This window comes from Erythrolamprus reginae, chromosome 9 (genome assembly GCF_031021105.1).
Source record: "Erythrolamprus reginae isolate rEryReg1 chromosome 9, rEryReg1.hap1, whole genome shotgun sequence".
NCBI classification, from domain to species: Eukaryota; Metazoa; Chordata; class Lepidosauria; order Squamata; family Dipsadidae; genus Erythrolamprus; species Erythrolamprus reginae.
In genome coordinates this window covers 30,980,846-30,993,022 of record NC_091958.1, presented here as the reverse complement: position 1 = coordinate 30,993,022, position 12,177 = coordinate 30,980,846, and the positions used below count along the sequence as shown (strand labels likewise).

Here is a 12,177-nt window from a genome sequence, read left to right as displayed (position 1 = left end):
TCACTTCTTGTCTGTTTGACAGGAATGCTGTAACCCATCTGTGTAGGGAGACTGTGATGCCATAGGCTTTGAGTTTTAAAAGTAGTTTCTCATGGACCACTGAATCGAAGGCTTTTCAGAAGTCAATATAAATTGCATATATATATTTTCCTTGATCAAGTTGAGTTGTCCATATGTTTTTGCAGTGGAGCAGCTGCAGGTTGCAGGATAGTTTTTTCCTGAATCCAAATTGTTTGTTAGAGAGTAGATTATTAGTTTCTAGGTGGAGAGTAATTGATTTATAATTGATTCCATGACTTTACATGGGACACAGCATAGTGATATTGGTCTGTACTTATTGACAAGATAGGGCTCACCTTTTTTGAAGATGGGGATGACCATAGCTTTTGACCATAGTTTAGGAAGTGTGCTGGTTCTGAAGGATTTTTTGAAGATTATGCTCAGTAGTTCTGCTATAGCAGAAGAGAGCTTTCTTAGGAAGTATGCACATAGACCATCAGGTCTGACTGATAGAGAGGTTTTAAGGTCGCGTAATACTTTTTCAACTCGGTCTTCAGTAAAGTCTATAAGGGTTAGGTCATTCAGAGAGTTTGTAGTGCGATTGATGAAATTGGGTGATGAACCGTTACTGTTAACAAAGACAGATCCAAAAAATGAGTTGAGGAGGTTTGTTTGGATGAATTGTCATGGTATTCTTTGTTGTTGGGTCCTCTGAGAGGTGGGATAGGTCTAGAGTCCTTGAGTTTGTTGTTGACAAAGTTGTAGAAGGCTCGATTGGATTTGGAGTGTAGGAGGTTTTCCTCTTGTATGCTGTGATAGTGGAGACATTCTGCTTTTATTTGGTTGCATATGCTTTTATAATGACTTTTGAAGTTTGCTACGTGTCCTTTTTTGTTTTTGCGCCAGAGGTGGGGTTTTTTGTATGGGAAGGTTATTTTTCTTGATTGAGGTAATTGTTAATGGCACATAAAGTCTGATGATTATTGTCATCTCGAGCAAGAATGTGTTGTAGAGGTCATCTGCAGAGTTGCAGTTAGAGAATAAAGTTTGCCAGTTTAATGTTGAGAGATGGGCATCAATGAGTTCATAGTTCGCTTTTTTGAAGTTAAATTTCTGTGTCACATTTGGGTGGATCTTAGTGTGGCTTACATTGAGATTGAAGTTTATCATATTGTGGTCACTGTTGGAGAAAGATTCTATTGTTTGTAAGCCATATATTGCACTTTGGCTGTTGCAGAAGACCTTCCATCTCAGCTCAAGATGATGGGGTAGTGGTTAAAGTACTGGACTAGGAGAATTCTAGTCTCCTGTCAACTAAAATAGGGTTGGATCTTTTATGAACTTGTGAACTTTGACTCCCAGAATTTAACTCCATAGCTGGTTCAGGAATTCTGGGAGTTGAAGTCCACAAGTCATAAAAAGGCTGTGGTGGAACAGTGGTTAGATTGCAGTGCTGCAGGCTACTTCTGCTGATCAACAGCTGCCAGCAGGTTGACTCAGCCTTGCATCCTTCTAAGATGCGTAAAATGAGAACCCAGATTGTTGGGGGCAAGAGGCCAACTCTATAAACTGCTTAAAAGAGGGCTGTAAAACACTGTGAAGTGGTATATAAGTCTAAGTGCTGCTGATGTTGATTTTCTGTGACCCTGAATTAAGGAAGCCTCAGCTGTGGAAAGGTTGAGACAGTCATTCGTTCTTAGCTCAGCCTACCTCACAAGGCTTTTGCAAGGAAATATTGTGGGGAGGAAGCGCTGTCTCTACCAACTTGGAGAGACAAGATATAAATTTAACAACTGAATGAAATAAACAGATGGAGGGTTATGTAAGTTGGCAAACAGCCAGCTTCTAACCTACTGGATAAATTCATGAATTGGAAGCTAATGGAGAATTCCAAAGTCTCATAACTTAGGTCATTAAAAAAACAGAATTTCCTTTTTCCATGCTCCGAGATGGAAAGAAAAATGCTCTCTAAATTGTGAGGATTCAGTCCTTTTGTAGAGACATCAAGCGTCAGCAGATCTCTTGTTTAAATGACCATTTGCAGTTATTACTTCAAAGCCCTTTGGAGGCTAGAAATGGCATTTTAATTTTGTCTTCCTGGCTGCTATTTATTTATGCCTTTCTCAATCCTAGCTTGTGCTCCTGCGTAAGGAGCTTACAAATAAAATGGATCCATGCATTTGTTTGCCTAGTGAGTAATCACATCCTTCCTCATTTCAACTCGAAGCCCCACTGCGCTCATCTGCTGCTCCTACGTTGGTTTCTCTCTGGAACTGATGGCTTCTATATGTAGTTGCTGGCTGTAAATAGCTCAGGCAGATGTTCAAGCCATTGCAAAAGTCTCGGGGTGCTTACATGGCCTGGCATGATGCTCCGGACTGAAGCCAACACACTGTTCTTGCCAACAGGCCTTCCCAGAGCTAACCTGAAGGGCTGCATCCAGAGGTGTGTGTGGATAGAAAGTGTAGCAGGGAGTAAAAAACACAAAATTTTGGCCACACTATTGAATTGGAGCTCTGGGTCAAACTATGGAATCAAAATTACAAAATGACAATGGCCTCATCATACAGAGAGAATATCTATAAAATGTTTTACAGGTGGCATTTACCTCCGGCAAGACTGGCAAAAATGTTTCCCAATACATTGCCTATATGCTGGAAATGTAAACAGGAAATTGGTACTTATTATCACATGTGGTGGATTTGCTCAAAAATAAGGAAATATTGGAAAACAATACAAAAATGGATTAAGGAAATAACCAAAAAGACAGTAGAACTTAAACCAGAAAGTTTTCTGTTAGGAATATTTAGAACAAAAGTAGGCAAACACCTCCTGTAACTCATATTACACATTATAATAGTTGTTAGAATTCTTTATGCACAATTTTGGAAAACAGACATAATCCCTGCAAACACTATGAAAATAATTAAAATATTAGAATGTGCGGACATGTGCAAAATGACAATGCAATTACAGGATAAATAGGGCAACACAGAATTCTAAAAAATTTGGGAGAATTGGTATAAATGGTTGGAACACACAAAAAATCGATATAATAAATAATATATAGGACACAATGGGTGATGAAAGATGATAAGGATAGGAAGAAAATAAAAGTTAAGAACATAATAGACTTACAATAGCAATACATAATGCTATAATACACATATATAATGTTTCTTCTTTTTTTCTTTTTTATATGTTAGTGTTGTACATATGTATATTCTGTATTTTGTATTTTTATTTTTGTATGTTGTATGTTGATTTGTTTTAAATTCTATAAAAATATTTTTTTTAAAAAGAAAGAAAAGAAAGTGTAGCAGGGGAAACGGAGCAGTGGAGGGAGAACTAGGACCCAGGTGAGGTCTTGGGTCTGGTGGATTGCAGTCTGGATTCCCAGGAGGGAGGGGCTGCATTCCAGAAGGGATAGAGGCAGTGAAGGGTAGATGCCCCTTGACATCCAACCACAATTGAGCCCAATATGTATGTCACTATGTGAGACAGAACTTGAGTTTTGTTCCATTTTACAAGCTTTCCTGCCACCATTGTTAAGAGAATCCCTGCAGTTGTTAAGTTAATAACATGGTTGTTAAGTAAATCTGGCTTCCCCATTGACTTGGCTTGTCAGAAGATCACAAAAGGGATCACATGACACCCACCCACCCCCGGGACACTACAACTGTTATAAATACGTGTCATTTGCCAAGCATCTGAATTGTGAACACGTGACCACAAGGATTACAGATTAGAGATTATTAGAGTTGGAAGGGACCTTGGAGGTCATCTAGTCCAAATCCTGGCCGAAGCAGGAGATCTTCACCATTTCTGACAGGTGGCAGTCCAGTCTCTTCTTGAAAGCCATCAGTGATGGGTTGATTGTTCTAACTGACAGAAAAGTTCTCTTTATTTCCAGATTGAATCTCTCCTTGATCAGTTTGCATCCATTATTCCTTGTCTGGCCTTTGGATGCCTTGGAAAATAGCTTGACCCCCTCTTCCTTTCTGTGGCAGTCCCTCAAATACTGGAAGACTGCTCTCATGTCTCCTCTGGTCTTTCTCTTCGCTAGACTTGCCATGCCCAGTTCCTGCAACCTCTCTTTGTATGTTAAAGTTTTCAGTCCCCTGATAATCCTGGTTGCAGGGATGTTACAACAGTCATAAGTGTGACAAATATTAGAGAGAAGTTAGCAATAGCATTTAGACTTACATACCTCTAAGCGGTATGCTTAGAGAGGGCTGTTGCCCCCAACAATCTGGGTTCTCCTTTGATCCACCTCGGAAGGATGGAAGGCTGAGTCAACCTTGAGCCAGTGGTGAGATTTGAACTGCTGAACTACAGCTAGCAGTCAGATGAAGGAGCCTGCAGTGCTGCACTCTAACCACTGCATCATCCCGGTTCTTCCCTGAAGAAGGGCTCCAGCATGAGTCCAAAAGCCTGCAGGACAAAATCTCTGGTCCCAGTGACTGACCCAGATTGGACCCTGCAGCATTATACCGGGACGCATATATTCACCTTGTAAATCACAGACTACCTTTAGTTTGTGTGGCAGAAAGATGATGAAGATCGTTCCTCCCAAATAGGTCCCATAATATATATTTTATGGTACACGTAGTCTGCTTTAGCTTGGCAAGATTTCTGTGTGTAGCCATGTTTCCCCAAAAATAAGACTGGGCCTTATATTAATTTTTGCTCCAAAAGATGCATTAGGGCTTACTTTCTGGTTGGGTCTCATTTTTGGGGAAACACAGTAAGTGAGGAACAATAAATTAAATTGCTTAGAAGAAACTCTGTGTGTCTCATTGGTTTAGGGGCCTGACCCTTAATTTCACCTTGAAATTAAGGTGATGGCCTTAATTGGCCTGAAACACCCGCCATGGCATTAAAGTGCAATGTGAAATACTTAACATGCAGGTGAGGTGATTTTTTGTAAATTGCACCATTTGCATGAAGCAAGATTCAGAAGTTACATCATTTCATTGTTTTAACCTCGGCTGTGACACAGACGGTGACTCAGTGATGGGCTGAGGTCTTTTTGGACCTTATGAGTTTGCTCTCCTGTCATTTTCTGTTATGACAAGATTGTAATTCTTGAAAACCTAAACAAAAAACCAGAAACTGTTAAAAAAAACAACCATTCTATTCACTCCACATTCTCTCAACACATTCATTGGGCAGGGGGCAAAGATCTATCTAATGGTCCCAAGCCTGGTGGCATACATAAGTCTTCAGACTCTTACAGAAGGCGAGGAGGGTGGTGGCAGTATGGATCTCTGGGGGGAGCTGATTTCAGAGGGCTGGGGGCTCCACTGAGAAAGCTCTCCCTCTAGGCCCCGCCAAACGATATTGTCTGGCTGACGGAACCTGACTGGTCGCTGTTAGAATATTCATAACTAGGAGAACTATGCTAACAAGGTTAGCCAATGAATAGGCATAGCTACTGAGTCAGCCAATGGGAGCTAACTGCTTGTGGGTCTGTATAGAGAATTGAAACTGAAATTTTAAGCTTAAGGCTGTGTGTGGCTCCAGTCGCTACTCTGTTCTCTGTACTTGTCTGAACTTTGTTGAAATGAAATGTATGTATGCTTAAATAAAATGTATGAATATGTATGTATGTATGTAGGTATGTATGTAGGTATGTATATGTTTTCGTAGATTTTCACAGGTATAGTTGTGTACGTCTGGGCATATTCAGGTCTTTTCTCATGTAAGATTGATAGACTTAGAGCACAAAGCCGAAGACAACAGCCTGAAGATGACGAGTGGGACCATGTCAAAACATCGCTAGGAGTCTATCAACCTTGCACGGGAAAATACCCGAATATGCCAAGACTTACATATGTGTGTGTGTGTGTGTGTGTGTGTGTGTGTGTGTGTTGTCCTAAAAATGTGAGTTCCAGATATAGTTATAGATAAATATATTGTTATAGATATATATATTGTCCTAAAAATCATGGGACATCATGATCTCCAGAACATTTAAATTAAGTCAACAGGGGCTGACGAAAATTTAGTAGGATTTTGGCAATTGAAGTCCACACATCTTAAAGTGGCAACTGTCGGAAGCACTGGTTTAAGCCAGTCTTCCCTAACTTGGTTACCCCTAAAGTGTTTTGAAAATGTAAACCTCAGTTTTCCCAGGAACTACAGGACAAAAAAAATTCTGTATTTTAAAAAAAGAGAGAAACCAAGATTACTGCATTTACCATGATCTTCCTTTCTTTTTTCCTCTTTAAAAAATAACATGCAGGTAGAGTTTGATTGCATCAATGCCAAAAAGCAGAAGAAGAAAAGGAGCTACAAGAATTCAGGCATCATCATTGTCAAGTCCTGCAAAGTAAGTTATGCTTCTCATTAAGAGAGGTTGTTTTGTTTTTAGAAATATGTAACAGCAGTCCTCGACCTAAGACCATAATTGAGCCCCAAAATGTAGGTTGCTAAGTGAAGCATTTGTCAAGTGAATTTTGCCCCTTCTTTGCCACAGTTGCGAAGTGAATCCCTCCCGCTTGTTAAATTAGTGGCCCCATTGTTAAGTGAATCTGGCTTCCCCGTTTGATTTTGCTTGTTGCAAGGTTATAAAAAGGATCACTTGGACATTCCAGATGTCATAAATATGAGTCAGTCACCAAGCATCTGAAATTTGGGCACGTGAGCACGGGAAATGCTGCAGTGGCCGTCAGTGTGAAACAGGGTCATAAGCAGAGGTGGGCTGCTGCCCGGACGAGGGGAGGGATGCAGTGGGGTAGCAAAAATGGAGCTCGACCCCGGAGCACCCAATGTGCACTGAAAGATGTTGAAAGAAAATGCAGAAGCCACACCCACAGTGGGGTAGTAAAAATTTTGGTAGCCCTTCACTGGTCATCAGTCACTTCTTTCAGTGCTGTTGTGACTTCGAATGGTCACTAAGGGAACAGTTGTAAGTTGAGAACTAGCTGTAATTTGGAAAATGAAGGCCGTTTTGGGGGCAGTTTGCTATAGGCTTGTACAGAAGGAAAAAAAGCCCATGCAATCCTAAATTGCATTAAGAGAGAGATACAATCAAGAAGAAGGGAGGTACTAATACCACTCTGTAAAGCCTTAGTAAGACCACACCTAGAGCACTGAATCCAGTTTTGGTCACCAGACTATTAAGAAGATGCTGAGACTCTAGAAAGAGTGCAGAGGAGAGCAGCCAGGATAATGAGGGGACTGGACGATGAACAGTTGCAGGAACCGGATGTGGCGAGTCTAGTGAAAGAAGAACCAGGGGAGACAGGGTAACAGTCTTGTGCAGAGAGAGTTTGGGAGGCTTGCAGAATGCTTCGGGGGCTGGGGGAAGGCAAAAATTCCATTTTTTGCGAAAAATAGACCAATTTTTCACAAAAATGGGATGTGGGAGCCGGGTTTGGAAGTCCAAAACTGGCTATATTCAGTGTATAGGACATGTCTTATACTCTGAAAAATATGGTAGTTTGAAATACTTAGAAACTTTGAAACTAGGTTGTAATTTCAACCAGCCTTTAAATGACTGGTGATAAGTAGAAGACTAAGCTAAGCAATTAAGATACTACTGCATTTTTCAGAGTATAAAACGCTATGGAATATAAGACGTACCTAGATTTTTGAGGTGGAAAACAAGGAAAAAAGTATTCTGAACTAAAAGGTGTAATATATCATTTAATAAAATACCTGATGTACATTTTTTACAAATTTCAAACTTGACAGCTTTAAGACTAGTGGACTTCAACTTCCAGAATTCCTTCTCCAGTGATGCTAGATGGGGTAATTAGAAAGCAAAAACACACCCATTTTTTTGCAAAAATGGGCCGTTTTTCACCTGTTTTTTCCCCACAAAAATTGGGTGGGCAAAGGGTCTGGGAAGCTTGCAGGGAGCTCCTGAGTGAAAAATGGACCATTTTGCCCATTTTTTCATAAAAATGGAGGCATTTTTGCCTTTCCCCCAGTTCTCTGAGGCTTCCCTGACCCTTTGCCCACCCTATTTTTGCAAAAAACAAGCTAATTTTTTGCAAAAGTGGGACGCGGGGGCGGGACTTTGGGACAGCAAAAATGGCTGCATTCAGGGTATAAGATGCACCAACATTTCTGCCCTCTTTTAGGGTGGGGGAGAAGGTGCGTCTTATACTCTGAAAAATATGGTAAGTAAATAGTTCACCATCTTACTGCCTTTTTTTGCCACGGTTGTTAAGTGAACCATGCGGTCATTAAATAAATGGTTGTAAGCCAAGGGCTCCCTGTATTTATGGCCTCAGCACTGAAGTATTTTTTAAAATGCCTGCGCATAAGGGAAGGTCAAGGTGAGATACAGAGATACTGGTAAAAGTATATAAATGCCTCAATGGAAAAGTCCTTTTGCACCCTCAGTGGCATATTATCAAGTAGTACAAATAAAGAACCTTCGCATACATAAGTCTCTTCTTAGAAAATAATGCCCAAGGCACCCTATTACTCAACTCAGCACTGCAGTCAATACATTAACATATTCTCCCCTTCCGAAATGATAAATCCTCTTGAGTGATTCACTTCTTCAGACTTGGAAGACCTTTGCTTTTAAGTTTGATAGATTAAAATGGCTAAACCCCTTTCAGATTTGCATTCAAATCATAATTACTGACATACTACCGAGATTGTTGGAGTAGCATCTAATCATCGAAAGGCAGGTTCTCAACTCTGGGACAAATGCAATCATTTCTTTTAAATGCCAAACTCTGACAAGCCAGGATTAAGACAAACATGAGGCCTGATGAACCTGCCATTCCACCAAATTAAAGGAGGCAGATGAGGCTTCAGCAGACGGCCTGTGAGGAGGATAGCAATAGCATTTAGACATATACCGCTTCATAGAGCTTTTACAGCCCTCTCTGAGCGGTTCACAGAATCGGCCTCTTGCCCTCAACAATCTGGGTTGACCCACCTGGGAAGGATGGAAGGCTGAGTCGACCTTGAGCTGGTCAGGATTAAATTGCTGGCAGTGGGCAGAGTTTGCCTGCAATACTGCAATTTGACCTCTGTGCATCATGGATGGATGAGAGGGAGGGAGGGAGGGAGGAAGGAAGGAAGGAGGGAAGGAAGGGCAATAACAATAGCCCTTAGACATATACAGCTGCAGAGTGCCTTTACAGCCCCCTCTAAGCAGTTTACAGAGTCAACCTATTTCCCCCAACAATCTGGGTCTATTCATCTGGATGCTTTGCTTCAAGGTCAGCTGAGATTTAGTAAACGGGCCAAGGTTCTAGTCCTTCCCGACTCCTGCTTTGAAGACTACAGCTAGCTAGTCCTTGACTTAATGACTCAACAACACAACTGAGCCTAAAATTTCCACTGTTAAACAAGACAGTTGGGAGTTTTGCTTCATTTTATGACATTATGTGTGACCCTTGTTACATGAATCACTGCAGTTGTTAAGTTAGAATAGAATACAATTATTTATTGGACAAGTGTAATTGGACACATGGTGAATTTGTTGTCTCCAACGCATAAGCTTTCAGTGTATATTGGAACAACAAAGTGATACGTTTATGGATCATAAATCATCGTTACGATCATTGATCATAAGTTACAAACAACAATTGATCATCCAGTTTTTGTCACCAGACTATGAAAAAGATGTTGAGACTCTAGAAAGAGGGCAGAGAAGAGCAACCAGGAGGATGAGGGGACTGGAGGCAAAAACATAGGATAAACAGTTGCAGGAACTGGGCCTCAAAGACGTTTTGCTTCTCATCCCAGAAGAAGTAGAACTGAAGTAGCTTCTTGGGCAAGGAGTGAAATGACCTAAGGAAGTCCAGCTCTACATTTAAAGTTTTCAGGAAAGGTGTCCCACAACAATCAATGGGCTTAACAATTGTGTACATGGCAACTCATGAACAACTTGTCAGTGTCTTAACAACTGTGGCATGCACTGTTGCAAAAAAAAAAAATCATATATTTTAGGACCTCACGATCAGAATCAGAATAGAATCTGGAAGACACCTGCTCAGGTAGGACAATCCATGCAGTGATGGCCAACCTTTCTTGGTTCACATGCCAAAAGGGGGTGCGTGGGTGTGCTAGCATGTGTGCAAGTGCTCCCCCTTCCCTCCCCCCCCACCATGCATCTCCCACATGCTTCCATTGCGCATACGCTCAGGCCTCACGAGAGCCTGGAACGTCAAAAAAGGGCCAGATGGGAAAACTGGAAGTTTGGAAAAACAGACTTCCAGTTTGCCCCATGTGCTGTTTTTTGCACTTTGAAGCCTTCAGGGAAGCTTCCTGAACCCTCCAGAATGCAAAAAACAGCACAAAGGGAAACCGGAAATGCATTTTACATACTTCCGGTTGTCCATTTGGTGAGGTTTTTTGCCCTCTGGGGCTTCAGGGTGGCTTCACTGAAGAGTCCAGAAGGTGAAGTGACCTTTCCCATGGCCAAAACTCAGCTGAGCAGCGCACGCATGGGGCAACATTTCACGTACCCTCCAATGGGGCTTTGCATGTCACCTGTGGCCTGTGAGCCACAGGCTCACCATCATGGACCCATACCCTTTCAGATGAGTGACTGTCTTCTAGTCCCTTCTTCAAGACCTCCAGTGATGGAGCACCCACGATTTCTGGAGGCCAGCCGTTCCACTGGTTAATTGTCCTCACTGCTAAGAAGTTTCTCCTTAACTCCAGGTTGCTTCTCTCCTTGACTTGGATGGTAGTTTCCATCCATTCTGAGGTGAAGATCTTGTGCATATAGTGGTCAGGGGGATTTATGGTGGTAAGTTGAGGCTAAGTGGAAAGCCTATTAAGGCTCCTTGTATTGGCCTGGTTCACACAATATGCCAATGCAGGATTTCTGCATCTGGACACATTTGCCCTTAGGCTACCTTGGTGTACAAGCTTTCCCATCACAGTCCTCGGCCTCACTATGAGTGTGAAGATCCCATGAAGACTGAAGGATTCTGGGAATTGAAGTAGACCAATTGGTATAATACGTATACTAATCGGTATAATAATCAACCTGAGTCGGTTGAGAAGGGTGGCATAGAAGTCTAATTCATAAATAATCTTAAAGAGTCGGGGTGGTGCAGTGGTTAAAGTGTAGCACTGCAGGCTACTTCAGCTAACTGCTAGCTGTAGTCCAGCAGTTCAAATGTCACCACCAGCTCAAGGTGGACTCAGCCTTCCGTCTTTCTGAGGTGAATAAAATGAGGACAAAGATTGTTGGGGGCAAAAGGCTGATTCTGTAAACCGCTTATAGAGGGTTGAAAAAGCTCTATGAAGAGGTATATACAGGGTGTCCAGCAAACCTGGAAAACGGGAATCGGGGAATTATCAGGTATATTGGCAGTTTGCAAAATATTTTGGAATTATCAGGGGATTAGTGAAAAAAAATAATAGAATAAATCATGGGAAAAAACCAAACTATATTAAAATGTTTAATAGTCAGGAAAAAATCATATAAAACAAAACAACAGATCATGCTGCCTGGCAGAGTCAAACAAAAATGAACATAACTGTGGCCACAACCTGCTTCCTCAGCTACTGGTGTGACGTTAGCTGTTTGGTGTGACGTCATCTGTGACCGCGCCTTAACTAGATCGCAAGTTACACGGAAACATCAGGGAAATATCAGGGAATTTCAAAATGTTTTCCCCCTGGACACCCTGTATATTAGTCTAATTAAAGTTAAAGTTGCTATTAAAGTTGCCAAAGTTGGGAAATACTGCCATAGGTGACAGCTTAGTGACCATTCAAACATCACCAACTTTCTCAGAGAAATATGTCCAGGAGAATAGAGAAGAACATTTGCACTACAAAGGCCTTTGTTGACATAAAACAGCAACCCTGCTAGCAATGACTCAAACACACAAACCCCCAGTCTGCTGCTTTTGATAGGCTGCACAGTTCCAGGCGGAAGTAAAAACAACGGGTTAAGTGGCTTGTGATGCAGAGGGTTGTAACATTCCCAGGCTACACCATGTGAAGCAAGTTACATCCTGAAACCACGATGCACTATCTCGATATCATATTGCAGAACTGTTATGGTTTTAGTTTTCCTTGGCTTAAAAGGTAAATGTGTGGTGTAAATCCAGCCACAGCCTTTGGAAATGTGATGGCTGCGAGGAGATTCAAACTAGAAGATTGTTTCTCCACTTCAGCAACTTTAAGACATGTGGACTTCATCTTCCAGAATTCCGCCGGCCAGGCACGCAGAGGAAT

General features: G+C 41.6%; 1 protein-coding gene across 2 annotated transcripts in view; it reads left to right on the top strand.

Annotated features, from left to right (window-relative positions):
• CPNE2 (copine 2) overlaps window positions 1–12,177 on the top strand; it is a 267,144-nt gene that overhangs the window by 178,081 nt on the left and 76,886 nt on the right. For both annotated transcript variants that reach the window (XM_070760761.1, XM_070760762.1), the window contains one exon: window positions 6,248–6,334. In XM_070760761.1, coding sequence (XP_070616862.1) covers window positions 6,248–6,334 — 87 coding nt within the window. The remainder of the gene's footprint in view (window positions 1–6,247; window positions 6,335–12,177) is intronic.